Source organism: Alosa sapidissima, chromosome 7 (genome assembly GCF_018492685.1).
Source record: "Alosa sapidissima isolate fAloSap1 chromosome 7, fAloSap1.pri, whole genome shotgun sequence".
NCBI classification, from domain to species: Eukaryota; Metazoa; Chordata; class Actinopteri; order Clupeiformes; family Clupeidae; genus Alosa; species Alosa sapidissima.
The window spans coordinates 13,960,967-13,986,178 of NC_055963.1; the positions used below are offsets into that span (position 1 = coordinate 13,960,967).

The 25,212-nt window shown below is 42.1% G+C and overlaps 3 protein-coding genes across 6 annotated transcripts; 1 reads left to right on the plus strand and 2 right to left on the minus strand.

Annotated features, from left to right (window-relative positions):
• Positions 1–5,212: 5,212 nt before the first annotated feature.
• On the plus strand, positions 5,213–9,295 carry gpr173 (G protein-coupled receptor 173). Its single transcript, XM_042098649.1, has one exon. The coding sequence runs from the start codon at positions 5,283–5,285 to the stop codon at positions 6,444–6,446; it is 1,164 nt and encodes a 387-aa protein (XP_041954583.1). The 5' UTR covers positions 5,213–5,282; the 3' UTR covers positions 6,447–9,295.
• Positions 9,296–10,990: 1,695 nt separating this feature from the next.
• On the minus strand, positions 10,991–19,942 carry suv39h1a (suppressor of variegation 3-9 homolog 1a). Of its 3 annotated transcripts, XM_042098648.1 has the most exons (6): positions 19,851–19,942; positions 19,371–19,516; positions 18,535–19,203; positions 18,135–18,281; positions 16,260–16,389; positions 14,220–14,825 (listed from the first exon to the last, which is right to left on the minus strand). In XM_042098648.1, exons 1-6 carry the CDS (start codon positions 19,867–19,869, stop codon positions 14,698–14,700), a joined length of 1,239 nt encoding a protein of 412 aa, XP_041954582.1. In that variant the 5' UTR covers positions 19,870–19,942; the 3' UTR covers positions 14,220–14,697. The 3 variants fall into 3 exon arrangements, 2 of the variants coding, with proteins under 2 accessions (XP_041954582.1, XP_041954581.1); XM_042098647.1 differs by lacking the exon at positions 19,851–19,942 and having other exon boundaries at positions 19,371–19,844; XR_006032938.1 differs by lacking the exons at positions 14,220–14,825; positions 16,260–16,389; positions 19,851–19,942 and adding an exon at positions 10,991–11,001 and having other exon boundaries at positions 17,853–18,281; positions 19,371–19,844.
• A 489-nt stretch (positions 19,943–20,431) lies between these two features.
• On the minus strand, positions 20,432–24,975 carry si:dkey-16n15.6 (organic solute transporter subunit alpha). Of its 2 annotated transcripts, none has more exons than XM_042098046.1 (9): positions 24,841–24,975; positions 24,609–24,749; positions 24,046–24,197; positions 23,825–23,898; positions 23,516–23,671; positions 23,088–23,199; positions 21,449–21,701; positions 20,778–21,284; positions 20,432–20,691 (listed from the first exon to the last, which is right to left on the minus strand). In XM_042098046.1, the coding sequence occupies exons 2-8, from the start codon at positions 24,673–24,675 to the stop codon at positions 20,806–20,808; spliced, it is 1,293 nt and encodes a 430-aa protein (XP_041953980.1). In that variant the 5' UTR covers positions 24,676–24,749; positions 24,841–24,975; the 3' UTR covers positions 20,432–20,691; positions 20,778–20,805. The 2 variants fall into 2 exon arrangements, with proteins under 2 accessions (XP_041953980.1, XP_041953981.1); XM_042098047.1 differs by having other exon boundaries at positions 24,609–24,681; positions 24,841–24,934.
• Positions 24,976–25,212: the final 237 nt, after the last annotated feature.

The window sequence follows — 25,212 nt, forward strand, 5'->3', positions numbered from 1 at the left end:
AGGCACCACTTAGGCTGTCCTTTGCTTTGCCGACAGCTCCCGAGTCCCTTTTCCGAAGTTAGCCGAGCAATGACTGAAGCTGAGCGCAAAGACGAACGCCGCTGTGTCCAATTCACCATCGCATAACAGCCATTTCACATTGGTCATTTTTGTTTCCTCTTTTGAAATCCAGTGATGACTTCAGAATGCCGAAGACACTGAAATATTCCCGAACAAGGATTCGGGACCTGTCGTCGTGAGCAGGCCTTTTTTTTATTATTGTTATTAGCATTTCTTCACCACAGAAAGAAGCAGGCGGATGTATTTTAAATATAGGGCGCCTACATGCACTGTGTACATATCTTCACATAGGATGACTATACTGTGTGCTCGGAGAGACTGCTCATACAGCCGGACCTGCTGATGGATGATTCTTGTTTTATCGAAAGGATTGCCTTTAACGTTTTGAACGGACAAATCGGATATCAGTATGGTTAAAAGAGGCGTCCTAGGTTTTGATCTCGGTCTCAAAACGAAAATGAAGATTCAAAGAAATCGTTTTGTTCTGTAGCCTACTGTGGTAGTCGTAATTTACCAGTAAATAAACGGCTCAAACATTATGATATAGCGTTTTTAAACGGCCGTTTGGCACTAACTAAGGACATATTCAGCCTACATTGAAAAGATTTTGAGGCGTCAATTTATTTATTTTATTCTGTCACTCTGTGATGGGAATATATTGCTGAACCTTGGGTGAGCTTTATGGAAAACCTGAAGACATGACATGCACACGAAAAAAGAGGAAACGATCTTTTTTGTTTTTTAAAACCTGTGTTTATTTAAGATATATGCAACTGGCATAATCGAAGAGTGACGTTGCTCGACAGTAGACTGGACATTAAACCAGGATTCGGTTGATTTTTTTGTACAGACGTGACCATTCCCCGTAATAATTAATTATTTTTTATGTTTTCAGTCATTTGTAAAGGACGTCAAGTCCAGCTGGGATTATATTTCGAATTCATGGTCATTTTGCTGAGCCTTTTGGGCCTTTTAGAGAAAACATATTTTTGCCTTTTTTATCTCTGTTATTTGTTTTATGTTGACTGCAACAAGCTCTCATCGCGGCCTGCTGCCGAAGCTAGAGCCATTGTCTCGAGGACAAGCTTAAGAAATCCAGGTAAGATGTTTTTTACATTTACATGACATTTTCTTGGTCTCCTTAGTCTTACGTAGGCTGTATCTATAGGGTTATGTTTGTTATGATGTAGCCATAATATAGAGTTAATCCATCGATTCTCACCCACAATAGCCAGTGATGAATGCACAGAAGAGATGAATGCATGACTCCTTTGGTACATGAATACTACAACCATTTCCTACAAATTTGGGCCTGTATTATCCACTTGTTATCGTCCACCCTCTCTCTTTCTCTCTCTCTCTCTCCTTCTGTGTATGTGCGTGCGTGCGTGTGTCAGTGTGTGCGTGTGTGTGTGTGTGTCAGAGAGTGGAAGAAAAAGAGCATCTTTTCCGCATTCGTGTAGGCACATATAACATGATTTAGGCACAAAGGATAATTGTTACTTAGTGTTTACTATGGTATATTTGCTATATGGAGCCATATGTTGGTCATCTTTTGGGGGAAATATAATATACGCGCTTGACAATGTTGATGCAGGTCATTTGCACTTTTGTGTATTAGATGCATAGGTATTGGCTCTGAGAGGCGCGTCATCAGCTTTGCCGTAATAAATTATTTTCAACCTCAACAGCCTTTTTCATGTCTTCAACCAGGGTCGATCGGGCACAGGTTGGGCCGTGCAAATAACTATCTACCCTCTTATATACACACTAATGTATCAGAATGTCGCATAAAGCTGTAACACCCTGAATGGCCAGTAAGTAAGTCCATCTATTAGACTTCAAAATATAACACACAATTTTACAGAATTTCTTTGTTTATAATTTCACCAGTGCGTTAGGTGTATTCATCAGTAGGAGTGAATCGGGCTCTGTTGGTTGGTGAATACCGCGTCGCCTCCTCCCACCGAGACCACGGTAGCGGTAGCCTACTCTCTGCTGTTGCTATCCAGTTCTTCAGTATAGCACAACCCCCTACCTCCAACCAACTCCCATCTCTACAGGCTCCTCCCTTCATTATCCCGATCTCCCCGATATTAGGATGAGACCTCGAACTTGGAGTGGCAATAACTGTTCAAACGGTAGCCTAAACACTCTCGGTAATTAATGTTTGTTTAAATGCATGGTCACTGATTACAAAAAAGAAATCTCTGTGATGAAAGTTATCCAAAAATCATACCATCAGGTCGTGATTAGGGGTTTACTTGAAGCTTTTTACCCTCACCCATTACATGACCCTTGAAGCTTTTTACCCTCACCCATACACTGCAAGCTATTGGTTACCCCCCTAATTTTCCTCAAAGTAGGCTAACTACTGACTATAATAGTATGACTTGCAAACTGTGAGCTGTCCTTCAAGACCATGGAGGTATTACCACAATGTTGAATAAGGGTTCCAGTCAGGCCAGTATGAATGAATGAACGAGTAGTCTACATTTCAGTCATTAATATAATATAGGGCATCTTTGGGAATCCTGAGGACACAGGGGGAAATTAGAAAGCCACACTGACTGGGAATTTTACAGTGGAAAATGTAAACCTAGGGTTAGATTAGAATGTAGGCTTCATGCATTCCGCCCCATCCATATCAGGTGTAATGTCACACTTCACTTCATTCCACATTGTGAGATATTAAAATATCTGATTTATGATTACTGATCTCTGAGACCGATAGGTGATTCCAAAATACTAAAAGATGCCGCTTTCATATTTTGGCTTGAGTATAAGAAAGTGGTCCTTGACTTTGTAGGGATAAGAATAAAAAGAGGGATAGGTCACGTTTCATGTAAATCAATCATTGATAGAATTCTGAAACCATGCCTTCACATTTGTTTGCCTGTGTGATCCTTTTCAGTAGCTTGTCGTCTCCTCAGAAGCCCACCCTATCCCCACCTCCACACAAACATACATTTCAGAACATGCAGTTTTTCATACACGAACACACAGTAGAAGGCACAGGGTCTTGTAGCTTAGCAACAAGCTGCTGTAATTACTGTGACAGAAATACATTAGTATGCCTACTCTGAAACAATAGGCCTTCGCAGTTTTTTCCTTCTCCTTTATTGTACTTAGATACCCTCTGTTGTCACCTGTATCTTTTCGGCAGGTAACAAATGTCTCAAAAGATTCCACTAAAACAGGGTTATATTGGCGATGAGATGACCATCTCTGTGACATACCCAGACTGCAGCGTTTTTTGGGGTTTAGAATTGTTTGTTTTTGTCCTTGCTGGCATTACTCACAGATAAATGTTTAGCCAGTGAATATTTTATCTCAACCACGAACACAAAATGAGGTTTCAACATCACCTCCGATCGCAAGTGATCCATTTTCCCTCCCCCACCTCCATTTCTCCTCCCTATTGCTCTTTCTTTACACACACACACACACACACACACACCCCATACACAGATACCCTCTCTCTAAATCTTTCTTTCTCTCACACACACACACACACACACACACACACACACAAATGGATGTTAGGTGTTGTATCCTGGCAACAAGCGAGGTAATTACCGTGACAGACTAGTTGCTGGCATGCCATGTAGCGTGTGGAGAAAACAGCTGATCAGATCCATGCTGAGGGGGACGGAGAAGATGTTCCACAGCATGCTACAGCAGATGCTTAGGGGAGTCGTGTGTCCTCCATTCAAGAAACAATTGATTGATGCATTTGAAGGTGCCAGATTAAAAGCTGTGCACTCTTTCCAACAGATACATGCCATATGAGTGACTGTGCATTTTAACCAAAATGCAAACTCAAATCTGAGCTGAAAAAAAAAAAATTGGAAACCTAGTTGCCTAGTTGCTCAATAAAGCACTAAAGTAATGGCTACAGATACATTATAGATAGATAGATAGATACTTTATTCATCCCAAGGGAATTTTTAGGCATCCAGTAGCTTATACAACCACAAAAAAACAAACACACACGCACATATATCTCACATACATAAAAATCACTCACAAAAATGGCATATGTCATATGATACACAAACCATTAAGGTCAAGTTATGTGTAGCCTCTGAATATTTCAACTTTGTGTAATTTAGTTAGAAATCAGACCATGGTAATGGTAGTCGGTGTAACCTAGCGGCACTGGAGGCCTGCGGCAGTGTTGCGCTCAAGTTTACATACAGTAAAATGTGGCGTGCCATGAACTTGTTGACTACTGTATAATTAATGTAGGCTTTCCTTAACAGGCCTTGCTGTCCTGGTATGACTTAACATGACGATGTCAACCTAGCAGTATTGCATAGTACGAGCCAGGTCTACAAAAGGCCATATACTATAGATTGTACACCTTGATTTTTTGCAGTGTTGCAGTCTTCTTACTATACCCCACTAGGCCTTAGATTGCCTATAATATCTGTGAGCAAGCTCAAGCATTATTATGTTTCTCTTGGATACCTTTATGATTACATAGTATAAAGAGCTCCATCTTCATACATGAAGTTGTTTTACCACAATATCTAGGATATTTAAATATAGATGTATTGTATAGTGCATACATTCCTTCCTCACAGTCTGATATGCTACTTTTTGATATTAACATATTATACTAAATGTTCCAGTAAATCTGTCTGTGGAAATATACACCTACCAAACAATATGCACTTTCCAATTTGCTTAAAAGCAACTAAAAGACCTAATATCCATTTTTTATTTAATATTGTGTACCTCATAGATTTGGATACTAAATATTTCTAATGATATCTCTCATTTTGTCCTTAAATAACCCAAATACTTAGTCTGATGTCCCCCCAGGTCTTAGGTCCTGTTATTTTTCTTGTGCATCCTATAGAATGTGCCCTGTCAAAAATCATCTGCCTGATTATTTCCTTTGTTTATAGGTGTTGTTGCTGGGCCAACAGGAAGGGGTGAAAAGTGAAGGTACAGGCAACGCGTCCGAGAGGCTCTTTGCAAAATGGGGCAATGCAGAATGAAGCTCTCTGCCTGCGTGTGAGACTCCAAAGAGAGGCAACCACGAGGACGAACGAAAGGTCAGCCGTTGGAGGAGGAGGAGGAGGAGGAAGAGGGGGAGGAGGAAGAGGGGGAAGAGGAAGAGGGGGTGGCGTAAGGGGTCGTGGAAGAGGGAAGAATCAGAGAAGCGGCGGTCCCATTGGAGAAGAGGGCGCGGTGACGAAGCAGGACGAGCGATGGCCAACGGCAACGAGAGCAGCGAGGGCTCCAGCAACCCCTTGGCGGCGGTGGTGGCGACCACTGGTGGCGTGGCGGGTGGCGAGTCCTCCTCGCCCGTCTCCACCTACGTCAAGCTGGTCCTCCTGGGCCTGATCATCTGCATCAGCCTGGTGGGCAACCTGGTGGTGTCTCTGCTGGTGCTGCGCGACCGGGTTCTGCACAAGGCGCCGTACTACTTCCTGCTGGACCTCTGCCTGGCCGACACCATCCGCTCGGCCGTCTGCTTCCCCTTCGTCCTGGTGTCCATCAAGAATGGCTCGGCGTGGACGTACAGCGTGCTCAGCTGCAAGGTGGTAGCCTTCATGGCCGTTCTCTTCTGCTTCCACGCAGCCTTCATGCTCTTCTGCATCAGCGTCACGCGCTACATGGCCATCGCCCACCACCGCTTCTACGCCAAGCGCATGACCTTCTGGACATGCGTGGCGGTGGTGTGCATGGTTTGGACGCTGTCGGTGGCCATGGCCTTCCCGCCCGTCTTCGACGTAGGCACGTATAAGTTCATCCGCGAGGAGGACCAGTGCATCTTTGAGCACCGCTACTTCAAGGCCAACGACACGCTGGGCTTCATGCTCATGCTGGCCGTCCTGATCCTGGCCACGCACGTGGTCTACATGAAGCTGCTGCTCTTCGAGTACAAGCACCGCAAGATGAAGCCCGTCCAGATGGTGCCCGCCATCAGCCAGAACTGGACCTTCCATGGGCCCGGCGCCACCGGCCAGGCCGCCGCCAACTGGATCGCGGGATTCGGACGCGGTCCCATGCCCCCCACCCTACTGGGCATCCGGCAGAACTTGCACAACCAGAACCGCCGCTTGCTTGGCATGGAGGAGTTCAAGGCCGAGAAGCAGCTTGGCAGGATGTTCTATGTGATCACGCTTTTTTTCCTGGTGCTCTGGTCCCCCTACATTGTGGCCTGCTACTGGCGGGTCTTTGTCAAGGCATGCACTATACCCCACCGGTACCTGTCCACCACTGTGTGGATGAGCTTCGCCCAGGCTGGAGTAAACCCCATCATCTGCTTTCTCCTCAACAAGGACCTGAAGAAGGGACTCAAGGCTCACCTGCCACCTTGTTGTAGGACTAAACCTCAACTGCCCCGTGAGCCTTACTGCGTCATGTGAACCGAATGTTTGTTTGTTTGTTTCGTTCTGTTTTGTTTGTTTGCTTTAGTTCTTTTTAAGGTTTTAGGTGGAGGGTGGGGGATGGATGAAACGTTTGGGGTTCAAAAGAAGTGGTAGATGACATATGAAGGGCATGAGGAACTATTTGAGTTGTTGTGGCCTTTGATTCAGTGCAAGATGTTTCTTTTGTTTTTGCTAAAAAGGAAAGTCTGAATTCACCTTGATGCTAATTTTTCCCAGCGCCTGCTCCTTTAGGGAAGGGACTGGGTTTTGGAACGATGCTCTGTTAAAAAAATTCATGTAGATTTAAAGAATTTTATCCGAAGCATGAGAGCGGTACTGTTTTTTGAAAGCACTGAAAAAAAAAAAACACTACTGAAGATCCAAAACCTCTTTATTGAATGTATGACTACATGATAAAGATGATGGTAAGAAAATGCATAATTGTTACATTTGGCTGTTAAATCTGGAAGAATAGTTGTCACAAAATATGTTTACTGAAATACACTCCTTTAAGAGCTTCCTATGCCCATATCTAGAAAAGTCTTCTAGTGGGGCAGTGATGCTCACTGTAAAACATGATTAACAAGAACAGCCTCAGTGCATGTATGTAACAATACCTTTGAAATGGAAAAGATACGAACTTGATAACGACAACAATAATAATAATAATAATAATAATAATAATAGCACCATTTCCAAGTTCTGATGGACTATTTATGGGTCAGATGATATATTTTACAAGTAAAAGAGTGAACCAAACCTAGTTTGGGGACTAAATATTTATTTAGAATGAGAAAATGACCCTGATGGCGAAGTCAGTCCCTTGTGTTCTCATGCCTAGTGCCAGATGGTCCTCAGAGAATATAATGTACATGGAAAGAGAAAGAAGTGTCTATGACTAATAATTTCTCATCTGCTTGAATCAAAGGCATCAGGAACATCGCCAAGTTGAAAGGATTAAAAAAAAAGACTTTTATCACGAAATACAGCATATAATTTGCAGTGTAATAGTGAAAGAGTGAATTTGCTGCAGTTAGCTTCTTTTAATTTATCATAGGCTTTGTATTATTAAGTCTTTACCTATGTCTTATAATGATTTAATCATTCATGTAATTTAAAGAAAGATGATATCTTTCGTCGCATTGCACAAACCTCTTAAAATCCTCATGTCAGGAATGAATTTGTTTGATGAAGCTTGGACGCTGGATTCGGCTTCTGGTTATGCTGGTGTTCAGCATGCAGATAACTATTTGACTCAATAGATTGTTGGCCCAAATTGATTGACCACAACAGACTGAGCATAGCATCATCTGATGAGAGCGAATGTATTAGTTAGCTTGAGTGAGGCACTGAGAAAGAACTGTCCCAACCCTCCCACTACAATTCCCTATGAAATACACCTGGGCCTGAGAGACGTACTTGAATTACTTGAATCTGTTTGGGTGCACAACTAGGCCAGTCAAGCATTCAACATGATGTTGTGCGGTTATGTTGCAGAAGTCATGAAGGAGCTATACCTAAACCCATTTCTCTTACCGGATTTCAAAAACTTAGTTTAATGTTTACATGCTGTACTTGTGTCTCTTGAGGAACAAAACATCAGTTTTACTCATGGTACCTGTGAATAAGACTGCAGCAGAGTTGCAGGGACAGTTACAACTGAAGTTAAAAGTGAAGTTAAAACCAGGCAGTCCAGATAAAAGCAAGCGAAACTGGGTGCAGTCCATGCTGAAAAAAAGCCTCTTACTTGATGGATTCATTCAATAGGTTGATGAGTGTCGCATTCTGAGCTGATCGAGAAGGCTATAGCGGAAATATTCGGAGCTTTCAAAGTTTCAGTATTACCAGCCGTGATGACACAAACAAGATTATAGTCAAGGAGGGCTCGCTTGGGCCTCTGAAGAATGTTTGGATTGTTCTAGAATTTACTCATCTTTGGTCTTAATTAGATGATATGAGCTGCCATGCAGAAATGGGAGGAAGGAGACAGACGATGCCTGATAATGATGTTTTTTGCACACAGCTTGAAGAATTGTTGATCAATTTAGCGTTTATCTGGCATTACATTGACTTGAAACAGAATTCCGCTAATGTGTAGACTGGGACAAAGAGATTGTAATATTTAAGTGAATGTTACAGACAGCTTGTGGAGATGGAACATGAAATCTGTTTATTCAGTAGGCTAGACTCTGGGTTTGGAAACGCCAGTTCTTTTCAGCACCCATTCACCCATTGTTGCAAAAGAACAATAATCACGGTATCAAAAAAAGCAAAAATGATTAACAACATGCAACAGGAAAAGTAGATGATTTTTTTCTGTATTCTACATTAATGGCCTTACTCCATCATGAAGCAAGAGAAATCTGACAACTTTATGCCTATATTTGCAGAAAAGGCATAGAATACAGGACTGGGGGAAACACAACACTGTGTATTTGTTGCCTAATTGAGGACATGTCTCAATCCCCCCCACAAACTGGAGGAACAGAAAAAAAGATCAAGCATCAAATGGATCAAAGCAACTTGACAAAAAAAAAAAATGTTGCCAAATTGTGACATAAGAGTGTCCAATTTTGCATAGCGAAAAAGCGCAGGACTTGAATACAAACTTATTTCCCATGGAATGAAAAGAAGACTTACTTGATTCTTGTGGATTATTTTAAGACTTTTTTTGTTTTATTTTTTGTTTTCTCTTTCTCTCTCTCTCTCTTATCATTGGGTGGGTTGGAGGGAGGACAGCTGGGTAGTGTTCATATTCAACCATGGAAACCAGGACTGGAAAAAGAAGCAGACTTTGGGTTGGTGTTGGGGAAGGTGCTTTGGGCTGGTGGGGGATATTGGGGGTGGGATGGGGGGTGATTTTGTAATGAGCAAAAATGCCTGTTAGAACTTTTTTAGTTGCTTCAGGCATACTATCTTTTGTAAATTAACTGTGACCTCTGTATTATTTAATGTGTATTATATGGACAATGGACTTACATCAAACACAGTGGGAGTGGGGCTGACTCTTGATCATCATATTTTTACCACGCATGTGTGTGTGTGTGTGTGTGTGTGTGTGTGTGTGTGTGTGCGTGTGCGTGTGTGTTGACATTAGTATGAATGTGTGCGTACGCGAGGGAGGGTAGGACGCGATTTACCACAGAAAGTCTGTGGGAGACTTGAGGCCACAAACATGGCAAATTTGAAAAATGTCACTCCTGTCATCAAACAGCCCAATCCTTTCCCCACTCAGTTTTTCCATCTGCTTTGCACACATTTCACAGATTTCTCAAAAATGTTTAAAATTGGGGTCATCCGATCTTGACAGATTATGGTCAAAGGTCAAAACGGGGAGCGTTGAATTGTATTGTGTGGCAAGTTTCATACAAAATGAATCACAAACCTTGAGTACACTATGGAATAGCGAGAGGATGAGTGGTTTTTAATTAGAGTGTATTACATTTGTCTAATTCTTTACCAACATCGCCACAGTTAGACTGTAGTTAAATACATAACCGAATAATTGGAATGCAAAAAAGGAAAGGTTATATAGCATAAATGAATGCTGATGCTTAGCTCAGCTGTCCAGCCAGACAACTGAAATATAGCATACACAGCAGTATTTTGGAGAGAAATCTCTTACACTCTGCAGTTACTACATGGGGAGTCTTTTTTCAACTTACTAAGAATGAACTGGCCAAATGTCTTTATAAATAAGTACAATACTGAATAATCTAGAAATTGGTGCTTTAAGTCACAAAATGTACAAATTTACTTCCAGACACTCCCTCACTGAAAGTAAAGTATGCAAGGATACAAAGTTTTCATTATTAAAATCTGGATAATACTAGTTCATTCATTACTAACAGTATGTTTTATTGTATTTACTTATTTTCATTACATATATATGTTATTTTAAATATGTATGGTCATTGATCCACCATACGTTGAGATAATATAGTAGCCTAATACAATACTACAATACTTATTTCAATTTTAAAATAAACTAGGGGAAAAAACACATTAATATAAAAAAAATGCAGTGTAAAAAAAATCTGCAGCACACTATAAATACATTTTTCAGGCCTAAAATTGAGATGGTCAGCTCCAACAACTACCCAGATCACAGCTGATTCTGGCGCATCTCTGCTTCAGAGCTGATCTGAGATCAGCTGCTTTCTGGTTACAGCCTCCATGCTACATTCATTATAGACAATAAACCAAAAATCTGCCAATTCCTTGCCAAGGTCTGTGGTGAGAATAAGCATCTCATGAGCATTAGCCCATTTTTTTTTGGGCTTTCTGCCTATAAAGAATGACTTCACCCACATTTTATAAGTGTTGGTGAGGAGGAGGACTTGTGTGATTCATGAGTCTCGAGTGAATCACTCAGCTTGAGGTGGGTTACTAACATGAGTCCTAACCTCATTTTACACTGTTTATCATCTCTCAGAAAACCTGTTGCTGTACCGCTGCACTGCCATTGCGGTGGAAATGAAGAGACAGGTATCTGACTTTATAAGTCCCTAAAACAAAACGATAAACACATGTTTTGAAACGCCATCATGTTCTGAAAAAGTGCCTGTTATTTGAACTATTAACAATGATGCAAGTTGCGTCACAGGCAACTCTCCATTACAGCTTTGCTTTGTTATTTAGTTGGAGTAGTACAACACACAGGCATCCATGACAAACATGTGCTCTCCACGGAGGGCATTGATGTCTAGTCTAAACTCTAACAACAAGCCAGTCAGGATAATGAGCAATACACCAGACTTGGTGAAGAAGCGAAAGTGCTCGGGCAAGCAGTTTTTATATCCATCAGGAGTCACATTTTTCATGATTGCATGATGTAAGGCGATAACATTTAAAGTCAACAGGAGAGAGGGCAACGAGTTGAAGTGAGTTTAAGAACCTATTATGTAAATTAAACTGGGGGATTTTTTTCCAAACATGAAAATAAAGGTTTACTTTTGTTGCGTTTTTGACTGTTAATGTGGCGTGCATTCTGTTTCAAATGAGAGATTGTTTGATCCCCTGCTTTTCCATTCAGGTTGTACAGCATACTTAGATCATTCACATTAACACAAAATTTCGAAAAAAAAAAAAAAAAAAATCAGTATGAAAAAATATTGGTTCTCCTAACAACTTTACATTTTCTGGTGTTCATTGCTTAATAATCTTATTTAGGCGATTCACGTTCCTCCCAAAGCAACCTGTCATGTTGTTTGGCCTTTAGTGATGCAGCTTCTTTCTAAATTAACCTCATCTTCAGCATCCGTCAGTTGCTGTGGCGGAAGGCGTCCAAAGTGGAGCAAAGGTTCCACTGCAGTTAAATCTGTGCCAGAGGCTGCTTCCTCATCAGAGCCTATAGATGTAGGACCAGTGATGTCAGGGATTTTCTTTCAAGCTCCTCTCCACTATCGCTATCTGGTGTGCTTTTTTTCCCCCCCTTTCCCAGCAGCCCAGTTTCAACTGCCATGTTGCAAGAGACACCACGGGCTAATGGGGCAAAGGATTAACCCAACCTTTGGCCTTAATCTGCACTAGATGGCTAATCAGGAGCAAAAGGCGCGGATGAGTCTGCAGGAATGCCCAGCACTAGAAGCCAAGGCTGACCCCACTCACTGGTGGATGCATTGTCCTCTGTGGATTCGTGATATCGCTTGTAATGAAACAATTGAGGCCCCATGGTCAAATCTTGCATATTTACTAATGGGCTGATGGATTGATAAAACTAAGTGAATACAAAGAGAGGGAGATATCTATTAGAAAAATAGTACAGTGGGTTGGACTAATATGAGAATAATGGGAAGAAAGCTGTCTACTAAAAGGCCAATTAGGAGAGAAGCTTTCATGTGCGGCCTAGTGTGCTCCTTCTGATTTCAGAATACACTAAATAAAACTTTGTTTAATGAGCTTTAAAAATTTAACAAAGCACAAAAAAGATGTGACGGCAGCAAGCAGGCAGGCAGGGAGGGAGGGAAAGCACACCATCAACAACACGCTTCTCAAATAATCCAATGAAGCATCCAGTAAGAACCAACTGGCTCCACAGCGCTCCACTTTAGCGTCCAGACTGTAAGTGGTAGGCTGAGTCTGTTTGAAGCACGGGCCATCTGTGTGGGGTTGTGCTCCATTTCCTCGGCCAGTATTCCTGCTCTCTCTCTCTCCCTCCCTCCCTCCCTCTCTGGCTGCGCTTAGGAGGTCTGATCCACAATAAATCCACCCCAATCCAATAAGGGCTCCGAGAGGCCTTTCCACGCGCATTCAGCAGTACACCAGGACTGCTCTGCTCTGCAGTCTGCGCTCACTGCGCGGTATGGTGTGATGAGTTGGTTGTTGCCTAGTGGGGGGGGGGGGGGGACTGCTTGGAGCGCTCCAACCCTGGGAACCCCTGAGAAACCAGTGCAAGCCTAGGCTAATGCTAATTATGCACACTAAAGCAACTGGGTGACCCACTGAACAGAATCAGGCCAGGTAACAATGGCCTCACCTCAGCTCACCTGATCTGCCTATTCCTGAAGGTTCATTAAGGGGAAATTGAAAGAAAAAAATTAAAACAGATAAAAAAAAAAAAAAAAAATATATATATATATATATATATATATATATATATATATATATATATATATATATATATATATATATTTTATTACTTTATATACACCTATATATATATATATATTATTACAATACTGATGTCCATGTTGGTATGTCAGTCAGAGATGGTGTCACATTACAGTTCAACAACACAGGCATAGCACAGGCTTTTTCACCCGGACTTCCCCTGACCACTATGTCTTCTCATCTTTCATTAGTGACCTGTATGTAGGCCCACATATGCATCTCCAGTACATTTTTTTTACTCCAACTGTAACTGGAAAAACTGAGGCTCTCATTTCTTTCAACTGATGTACCAATTACTGGCCAACTAGTCAAATTACTCCATTTAGAGCAGAATTGTATACATATCGACCTAAGAGACAGACATGGCACCACCCACCCACCTACACAAAACATATTTGAGATCATTTAATGCAGACTATGACTTACAATGTATAGCATTGAGGAATAACAGTATTAAAAGCATAAAGCAAACAGGTACTCGGCATGGACAGATAACCGATTAGTGATGACTCAATTTTTCCAAAATAACAAACAAAGGCCTTCACACCAGGGAGAAGGGTTTGCTTTGAGAACAACTCACAGAGCCGCACTCCCAGCCCAGGCATGGAGCATCCATCCACTGCCTGTAGCCGTGGGGGCTGTGTGCTTAATCTGTACGAGTGGGAGGAGGTGAGAAGAGCCAGCACTGAAGGGACAAGGACAGACAGGCAGGAGAAGTGAGTGGGCTCACCAGAGCCAGAGCAGTCACGCAGAGCCACAGGGGCGGGGGGGGGGGGGGGGCTTCTGCTGTCCTCACCCAGAAACAAGGCATGGAGCCTGCTGAGTTAAAGCCAGGATGACCCTGGTCAACATATGTTGGGCAAATTATTCAGAATGGGGTGATTAGCAGAGGTACAGCAGCGTGGATCAATTAAAAACAGGAGTCAGAAAGGACGAATAGGAGAGGAGAGTTTGTTTTTAAGGAAGTAAAAAAGGAAATATATACATGGCTTACTAAAGAGCCTGTTGGTGACCGCATGTGACGATTGGAAGCTGGTGGGGGAAAATGAAAGGCAACTGCGCCATTTAGTGGAGAGTAGTGGAACTGCAACCTCAAAAGGTTTTTCTTGTGTCTAATGCAAAACAATGTATTGAGAAAAAAATGAATTCATACCTTGATAAGACAAACATAAAACGTTTATTTAAAAGAAAATCCTTGAAGATGAACCATTAAATATTGACATTAAAAGACCCAGAAGGAAAATAATCTAAAGTCACCAATTCATACTCCAGATTAAGTAGGATGAGACATTAGTGGCAATAAAGATTGCAAATTAAACACAGGCAGTATCTTAAAGCAGGCCATGTTGGTCAGTTAGATGAAAAATGCAAACATTCTTCGAGCAGGTGTATCATATACTAATTTAAAATCTATATAAAGTAATAACTTTGTTCTTTTCAAATTTGTAAAAGTGTGTGTGTGTGTGTGATGAGGGAAACAAAACATATATATAAAGGAAATAAAAACAAACAAATAAACATATCTTCAAAAATATGGATTAAAACCCGTCATTAATTAATTTTGGCATGATGGATCAGTTCAAACCTCAACCTTCTCTGTGCCAAAGACCTTGTCCACTTCTGCTGTTCCTGTGTGTCAAAATAAGTACTTGCGACAGGACTCCACGCCACACTTGCACTCCACCCGCATGCGTTTCCTGGAGGGGCCGTCCGCAGCGGCGAGGCTGTAGTCCATCCTTGAGCTTTCTGCATCAACTGTGTCAACTGTGATAAAGACAGAGACGATGAGCACGAAAACAACAGAATGGAATGAATCAGCACAGTAAAAAGGAAAGCATACCTAGCAAGCACACAGAACATTCTAGTACATCAAATAATAAGGCTATAGAAAGAAGAACAGACAAGAAACCGTGATACTGGCCATTTAATCTGTCTAACCAGCAAGAACTAGACGTCAAGCTTCCATTGAAGATGCATATTTTAAATCTAAAAGTTAATGTTAATGACATGGCACTCATTCATGCCTAACCTGACACAGTGACACACCGAGGCTAATCACTTTCTTTCTATACAGGTAGATGTATTGACTCCATGCATAAACACAAAAACAAAAACTGATGCAGCTTCTCAAGATACATGCAGGTTCATTCAGTTACATGCCAGGTGCACAATGAAAACCCATTTTCTCCATTGACCATTACTTTCTCCATTACAAATACCTTGTTTCTCTCCTCATTTTAATTGCCAACATGAGTTCTTCCCACAAAACCTACAAAGTGTTCTCAACCCCAATCAATGGATCACCTCTGAAGCTATTCAATATCTCCTGTCTCCTTGATGTTGGGACATGTGCCTTTCTCCTTTAAAGTAGCACTGAAGCCCCTTCTCACAATCTTGATTCAAGTAACTGAAACAACAATTAACCTGTTTGTAACCTCCTATTTGGTCTGTATTGAACAGGCAAAAGAAAAGACAGCTCTGTAATCTATGACTAAAGCTGAGAGACAAATGAAGCCCCCCCCCCCCCCCTTCATTACAGTCTGGGATTTATTTACTTCCTCCAGTCAATGCATCTCTTACTGTTTTATTCAAAATGTTTTTAATATTGATAATATTTAAAGTGCATGTCAAAATACATAATATTATTATATACACCACTACACCACGTGTGACATAGGTCTGCTACTCTAAACATAAGGGGAGATTTCAAACACAAGCAAGTTAAAGCATGTTAAAGATGTTTTCATGTTTGTTCTACTGTAGACGATTGCACAGCAGTGTCTCACTGACGCTGTGAGCAATCAGGAGGGCCTCATGCTATTAGGCACCTACCGTGTCTGCTGATTGCCAAGTGTGACGACAAGGAGTAGCGAGATTTCAGAAACTGCAGTCATTCAATACAACACACACCCCATGACTAAATATCACTTGGAGTCGTGTCAAGAGATTATATCTGATGTTGTAGTTCATTATGCTGCCATGGTCCTGTCTGCAAAGGCCCTGAGACATTTTATATTGAGAAACCTGATGGGACCACTACATAACACTTCATAAAAAGAAGATTCTATGTATTGTATCTTAACACATCTCACAGGACACAATAGCTCTGATGTTTAGGTGAACTAAGCTTACATACTGTAGGGAAATAACATGGATGTTTGTGGCGTAACACATATGCCAAAACCAAAGCTCACTTACTTTGCATTTTATAGTCGAAGGTCAACTCCTCCCCAGCCCTGATGTAGCGGGTGGCAAAAAGCGCTATCCTGGGCAGTCTCTCATCAAGGTTATCAATAAAAACATTATATACCTGCAGGTTGGGTTCACACTAGGAGATGGACAGAAATGCATCAACCACAATGCAACAACGTAATGACACAAATGTAACACAACTTGTTGTGGATTGGACATTCATTCTTGAATCCAAGATGTTCATATTTACAGGGACACTCCTGTGTGCACTGAATTGTTTGCATTTCACCTTTACATTTTAGGAATTAAAATGTCAAAAAATACATTTGCTGAACAAAGAAATCACCTTGTGACTCATTCTCAGTACATTATGACATAAGATGTTTACCTGACCATCAAGAAAACAGACAGAAATGCAGAGCCTTATAAACCATCAGAAAATATGAGAATTGAATGGCATTAATGCTGCTCAAATATCTGTCTGAATACATGTCTTAATTTCCTGTTCTACAGATTACAATACCACATTACTTTTTAATGATTGCCATTGCTAAGTGTGCGTAGACATAGAATTTATTTTATTTCATTATTCAACTGCATGTTGTAGTACTGAACCGCATGCTGGCTAATGCTGGCACACTTTTTACCAGAGTACAACATATAGTTGCGTAATAAAGGAAATACTCCATCAAAGTGTTTTTCTCCACCCTACCGGCACTTCCTCATGTCTGCTCCCTTACCAGTCAAATCAACTCCCTAAGATGGACTAACAGCCCTGTAACTTTTCACATCTTGTGATTTTTTACATTAAATGATTTTTTTTTAGATATTTTGTTTATTTTTCAGAAGGTATTCTTCTTACACAAGAACACAGAACTTACACAGTGGTGTGGTCTTATTAGGGCATACCAATGCACACCATCTATCCCACTAGCAACAGTACTATACGTATATATACTTTTTTTGATCCCGTGAGGGAAATTTGGTCTCTGCATTTAACCCAATCGTGAATTAGTGAAACACAGCACACAGTGAACACACAGTGAGGTGAAGCACACACTAATCCCGGCGCACTGAGCTGCCTGCTACAATGGCGGCGCTCGGGGGGTGAGGGGGTTAGGTGCCTTGCTCAAGGGCACTTCAGCCGCGGCCCACTGGTCGGGGCTCGAACCGGCAACCCTCCGGTTACAAGTCCAGAGTGCTAACCAGTGGGCCACGGCTGCCCCCAAACTAGACCAGGCTCACAGCACCCAAGGGGACGCACAGCGCTTACACACGGGATCTTTTCAGAGATTGATGTATTTTGCCACACTTATATTACATACATCAAATTTCCACATCTCCGATCTTACTTTGAGCTCTGGAGGAGGTCTCTCTACGGAGACACTAATTAGGACCTGTGTAAACATGTCAGGTCATTTGACACTGAAACACCAAAGAACCTGTGTTGCACACTAATAAGATTCTGTTTAGAAACTGTCTTTGTCCATCTCACTTCACCTGAAAAAAAATGATCTGAAATAAGGTAGGTGTGAATGTTTTTTTGTTTTGTTGTCACTTGTTGGCACAGATTATATATATCAGTATACGTGATGGCACATTCATTACAGTCTCACCTCTGTAAGCTGTTAAGATGAGTGTAAATGTATACTGTAAATGACAGCTAGTATTTTCTCAGTTACTTGAATTGTCAACCAAAAATGAATGGTAATCCTGGGATTCAGACATTTACTTCAAATGTGTTAATCTATTGTAAATGTATGTTAAAAAACCTACAAGGGCAGTAGAGCTACTTCATTTTCCTCAAAGTCCTAGAGCTTTATGTCTACAGTATGGGCATTATGAAGGTTTACGGTTCTGGAACATCTGAGATTCACTTACACTGTGGTTGACGAAATGGGATACATTTCCATAATAGGCTGCATCAACAGTGAACACATCATCCACATAGTCGAGATCAAACAGGTAAGTGGCACCCTGGCTATCATAGGCCTCCCCTCTCCTCTCTGCTTCTTCTGTTGTGATGATCTGAGATAGATAAAGCAATAACCAGAGTGAATGTCCAGGCAAATGTGTTCAGTCAAATGCAGTAATTCATGTTGCACATAAATCTGCCTTCATTCTCAGTCATATTGCATGTAGGCCTATACTATGTGTATATTTCAAGGTTTCCTGCTCACACTGACTGGGGACATTTAAATTTAACGTCCCAATCTCATCGTACTTAACGAAGTTAAACGTCCCAATCTCATCGTCGTGTTAATTGTTCAACAAAACCTACCTCCCCAAGATACTCCATGACGAATGCGTTCCTATTTATGCGTTCCAAAGTGCGCACTCCCCAGCCGCGACCATTGTCCGTTCTAAAGATGCACAAGTTATGCTGAATCCCCCTTTGAACGACCCGATTGAGGCAGTTGGGGCCACATCTGCAGTTCGAGTTGCACTCGTAGATAGGCATACCGGGCCGCACGCGCACCACCCCTCTGTTAGTATAGGCCAGCCGATGTTGCGCGAGTCCAGGGCAACAGCCAGCCACAGGGTGGCTGAAACAGTCTTGGCACTCACATCCAAGAGCTGTCGGAGTTATCTCCACGCCATCACCCACCTTGTAGTCTTCAATGTAGGTGAAGTATCTGGGTGGCCCTTCCATGTCCACCTCGTTCTGAACGTAAATACGACCTTTGTGGCGGCTTTTCTTGTTTATCTGAGTCTCCCAGCATCTGAGAGCCTGACGCTGTTTGGCTTTTTGGATAAGGTAACCGACAGCTCTTTGATCCAACTCTATCGTGTCCTTGGTTGTCCGGCTTCTCTGTTGGCGTCGAAGCGCTGCCTCCACGTCGGACATGAATACTTTCAGCTGTTTCGGACATTTCAGGTTCCTGCGCGGCTCCCAGGTACTCTCGGACTCCGGATAGCCTTTCCATTTTATAAAGAAGTACTCCTTTCCCTGAACAGACAACACAACAATTCACTGTCAATGACGAGGACACACATTATGCGCATTAGAATGCTTATAGCGTTTGTTAGGCTACTATGCAACAGGCTTAGCCTATATGAAACATGTAAAATGACCCTCTTGAACTCTGGTGTAGTGAGTAAAAGTTACTTACTTACATTTTTCTTTATGTAGTCAGCGATATATTCCACTTCATAGTCATCGAAGCTACTTTTTTTCACATCAAGCTCGATACATTCTACCTTTGCCCGACGACACAGTGCTTGCAAATCAGTCCATGAAACTTTGCAAGCAACGAAGCATCCTGCGAAGACAACCACTACATCATTATACAGCTGAGGGACCACTTTGTCAGGTCCATAGAAAGTATTTAAAGTATCCATCAACAGTCTTTAGGCGAGCATACATGTTGTCTTCTGTCGAACTGCCAACAGTATTAACCAGGAATGTTTTGACTGCAGGATCGCTAAGAATGGTCTTAGTACCGCGTATGTATCACCACCATATTGCCGTTTGCCAGCCTCACCCATACGCATTTCCTGAACTGTTTCCCATGTACATGTTACTGTGTCCATTTGCTACGAAAACTTTACAACAAATCTGAGCTTCACGAAGAATCAACATTCCAGCGTACAAACCTTTTAAATGTTGCGCCATCTCTAATCTCCAGTGCCAGTGTAGACTACATTTTGACGGAGAGAAGGAAGTACTGGTTGCAGGTTAGTGATTGGTAAGAAATGTTACCAGGAGTAAGAAGAAAGCGCTCCCTATTGGTTCTGCTGACGAGTATAGGCACAAACGCAGTGACAAGCTCGTACGTGCGCTACCCAAAGGCTGGAAGCATACCTTGCAGTATCGTCTATGCTCTATCAAATTTGATCGTATGTGCAACAGTATGGGCAACATACAGGGATGGATTACTGCACGGGTCCACCGGGCCCAGGGGCCCAAGGGGTCAGGGGGCCCTGAAGCCCAAGCCTTTGCATAATCATTGCCTCAATATCAACAAATCAGGATGTAGGCTATGAATCTGATTGAATTTAGTATTGGCCATCCCCAAAATGCACCAACATACAGGAAATCGCATCAAAGAAATTAAAAAAACATCTGGGGGAGGACCCCCAAACCCCCCCTCCCACATATACAACAATAAGTGGGGGGCCCTTAATACATCTGGGCCCAGGGGCCCGGAAGTTAATAATCCGCCCATGGCAACATACCAACTGATTCAGTGAGGTTTATTGGTATTTACAACAATATGTTTTGTCTCTATCCTTGCTGAAACGATTTGTATAGAACTCACCTTGCATCATCAAAGAGAGACTGCACATGAGGTTTCAGAGGCAGCACAATGCAAACATAACATTACATCAGCACCTAGGCTATTATTCTTTTCATCATTAATGTATTTATTTGTTATACTGCAGAACTAAACATGAATAACATTATAATCATATTATATGTCAAAAATATCAAAAACTCTGACAAAACTTTGGACAGCTCTAGTGCAGGACACTCCCCTGTGGACTTGGAATTATCATACTGAAATAAATGGTGATCAAAAACTGTGACAAACTTTACAGTTAGTGTTCACTACACAACAGTGGCATCTGTTTTTTCATCATAGTTGATTTCAGCAGTGACTGTCACTTTGGACAGCTCCAGTGCAGGACACTCCCCTGTGGACTTGGAATTGTCCTTGTCCTCAGTCCCATGTTTCTGACAGCCCGGGTGCAGAGGGAAGGGGAAGCGGTCCAGAGGAGCGTGTTCTATGCGGCAGAGGGTGTCCTCGCTGTCGCTGTTGTAGCTGGGGTTGGAGGCGCCACCACTACCACCACCGGCACCGCCGCCTCCACACCAGCCGGGCCACGGCTCCTCCACCGTGGGGGTGCTGAGCTGCACGCTGAGGGGCAGCACCTGCTCCGTCTGGACCGCCTTGTCCTGCTGCCCTCGGAAGAAACAGTCGTCCCCCCTGTCGCCCTCCTCGGGGCTGGGTTCCACTTTGCGGAAAATGTTGCGGGCGAACAGGCCGATGCAAAACATCTCCACAATGACACAATAGTGATATATCACTGGGGGGGGTGGGGGGGTGGGGGAGTAAGCAAAAGTGCAACATTTATCCATTTAATCATCACACTATCAGCAAACTTCAATTACAGTAATGGATGCAAGAGAGAGACAAGCTCATAAGCCAAAGCTTTCTGCCAGTTCTGTCATCTCTCGTTAGGTTACTTACACTGAGAGCGCATGAGTGCTGAGAACGGTGGGGTGCAGGGGACAACATTCAGGGCCCCCATGGTCTCCAGGATCCCACTCTGCAGTCCACACAGCACCAAGACCACGATGATGCATACAAATTTGGCCCTAAGGCCATAGCCATGCAGGGCACTTTTGGTTGCTTTGTAAAACAGCAGATATCCATAAAAAGACAAGAAGGTCGACGTGCCTATGATTGCATTCACGTACATGTTAGGATTTACTACCTCCACCTGTGAATGATAACAATAGCAATGCCCTGAATATTTCAACAGTCTGACAATAGCATGAGGGAATTATGCCAAAGGTATGTCAATACTCATACATATTACATTATAAACTGTGCAACGTATACCATATTAGAATCAAAAGTAAATCTCAACTTTAATAAAGCTGCCTTCCTAGACACAAAACACAAACTAAAAAAAAAAAAAAATCAGTACTACAGTACCTAGCTCAAGCTGCTGCAGTCAGCAGCCAGGGATGGGCAATATTTCTGATAGATGTATTTAAAATAAGTATCTCAAATACAAAATAGTATTTTGCCATTTGTATTTTATTTTGTTGAAGAAAGTGGCTTCGTATTTTGTATAAAATACATTATAGGTGTATTTTTGTAGTTTAAAAATACTGCCAAATATTTTTGGTAAAACCAATAGCCTACTTTGGTGATGTGATGACATCATAAAGGTGCAAAACAAGGAATGTAGCCTCTGACTGGTGCTGATTTAGTAATTTGCCCAGACTTGTTGGGATCATAATATTGAGATTCAGGAAGATGATCCAGTGCACAATGAGTAAGTTGTAGGTTGCTCACACACAATCCACTCCCTCTCATACCAACCTTAAGTTTCTTGAGAACTTTAATGATCAGTTTCTTGAGAATTTGAATCATCCAATCGGAACACATGGAACCGGTTATGTGATAAAAGTGAGTTTAAAGTGATATCATACTCACTTTAAAGAGTATTTTAGTACTTTCAAAATACAAACATGCAGTATTTATTTATTTGATATGGTGTGGCTAATGTGTTTTGTAGTTTATTTTGATACACTTAAAATTAGGGTATTTGATATTTTATTTTAAAATACATTTCGATGTATTGTTGCCAATCCCCACCAATAGCTAGCAGCCAGGCAGCTACAGTGCTTCACTCTGGGGGCATCTTTAAAATCATGCCGCTCAGAGTGTAGCACTGTAGCTGCCTGATCGCTCACACTGTTGGCTGCAGCAACTCGAGCTAGGTAGCACTGATTGTTTTTTCTCGTACTGACAGTAGGCTACTCAGTGACTTTGAGAAACAGAGGTCTATGTGAAAAATGGCCAGGAGTTTTCCTTTGTCAGGAGGGGGGTTTACCTAACACACATACACAGGCCTACTGCACAGCTATGTACCAGCTAGCTACCATTACACTCAACACCAACCCATCTACAGCATGAGGCTGCACACTGCGCAGATGCACAACCGAAAAAAAAAACCTGACTTTGTTTGGGTGGGCAAGACACAATGCTTGGGTGGGCTTAGCTCACCCTGGCCCCTGCCTAGAGCCGGCCTTGGTCAGCACCATTGACTGTATAATTGTTCAGAATAGAATGTTGCGGCTTGGTCAGCACTTACTTCCCCGTAGTCATATTGCTCATCTGTCCAGAGGACCAGGGTGAGGAAGAAGAGGATGGTCCGCACCACGGATAGCTGAAGGACCGCAGCCATCATCCAGCCCAGGCTTGTCCTAACAGTCATAACACTGGACCATGAGACATCTTCATTTCATAATACACCATAAATAAAAATGGGGCACGAGAAATGACAGCACCTGTCCAAGTAGAAGACCGATGGGAGGATTTCACACCTATTTCTTTTTTATTTGCACATACGCGTTTCGGCGTGTGCCTTCTTCAGTGAGCCCCTCCAATAATACTATATACAATAATACTGGGGGGGGGGGGGGGGGGGGGTAGAATTATTATCTGTCATAGGGCCCAAATTATCTATCAGCGCCCCTGGTTCAACTGCGTGCATTTTGTTGTGTGGGCAAGTTCTGATACCTGGTAATGCCAATCATTGGAAGGCAACAGCAGAAACAACATGGGAACGGATTAGGAGAGACCTGAGCTCCAGCCAACGCCTCCACCATTCTGCTTTTGCCTCCAAAGAAATCTGTTATCAGACCCATGAACTTCAGTAAAGTGATGGAATGGTACCTGAACAGAATTAAAAACATACACGATTGTAGTAAAGGGCAGTTGCTGTTAACATTGATCATATCTAGTCACTGACATGATTGTCATACACTGTTTGAACAGAACAGTAGGCACTGATTCACTGGTTGAAGTAAAACACTCAGTTTGTCTTACAGGGCTGCGATAAAATTGCAGAGTGAAGATGAACGTGGAATATAAAGAGCAATGATCGAGGTCAACCCAAAAACCTATGAGAGAGAGAAAAAGATGGAGGTCAGAAGCTTTGCACAAGTAAGCAGGTGAAATTCTGAAAAAACACCTCAGACTGTAAAAGATGGATATAACAAGACAAAAGCATACATGAACCATAAAAAAAATATGTCAAAAAAATGTACCGGGTACATTCCCAGAATCCACAGGTAGAGCCGCCTCCGCCTGGAAGAGGGAACATGCCTGAGGAAGAAGCCAAGCTCTTCCAGGAACAGCGCCAGCAGGAGTAACGCCAGCACGGCAGGGATAAGGAACAGCCAGAGCTCATTCTTGATCACTGGGGCACACATTCAAACACATAACAGTCACACAGAACACTGACTGGCATTTGGCTGTTTTCAATAGTTTTGTACCTCTCCAAAATACTGGGTAGTTTATCCTAGGCTAGTGCTCGAACATTGACAATCTTATTTATATGGAATACCAATCAAACAACCCCTGAAACAGCTACAGAAAATAGCTGCTGTAATCCACTGTTTGTAATCAAAACTTTTTGTTTAAGTTATACAGTATTGCATCATAATGACTGTCATGCTTTAACTTGAAGCCAATATTTTTTGTAGTACTTTCAGCAAAAATTGGATGATTAATACCACCACACTGGATTCTGAAGAGGAAGACACTATGCCTATTTTAGGGCAGGGAAACAGAGTACACTTAGCCACTTTTCACAATAAATGTTATTCACCTCTGAAGAACTCCGATGACAAAGGGATTTCTGCCCCGACCCAGGTGCAGTTTCCCCGAAACCCCATTATCTTCTTGGGGGGGGGGTAAAAACGACAGTATTTTAGCCCCACAGAAACACAACACACTCCATTTTGGTGGCCTGAAAAGTCCAAACAAAGAAATGAAGCTCTTCTTATAGTTTATACTTCTGGTGTGACAACCATGACTCACAAGTCAGATTTAATACTCACCTGAGTGATAGAAAGGGATCCAAAAGATGAGAACTTAATTTTAGTCTAATGGTGTCGTCCGTATTATGCCTTGGTGGTGTCCTTTTGTCTGAATGATACCTTCCTGATCAGAAAAGTTAATGTTTGACCACACACAGGTAGATTCTCAGGTATGGGGGCGAAGTCCATTCTGTGAGATATCCTATGTCAGTTATATAATCTTTGATGTGTGAGGTTTATCTGTTCATAATGGCTTTTTGTTATAGACTATGGCTATGGCTAAAATAACAAAAAGACATGACTTTTTATGTAATTTACTTTACTGACTGACATTTCATGACATTTTAAAGACAAATTGAAATTCTAATAATACTGGAGAATGCAGCTAAACTG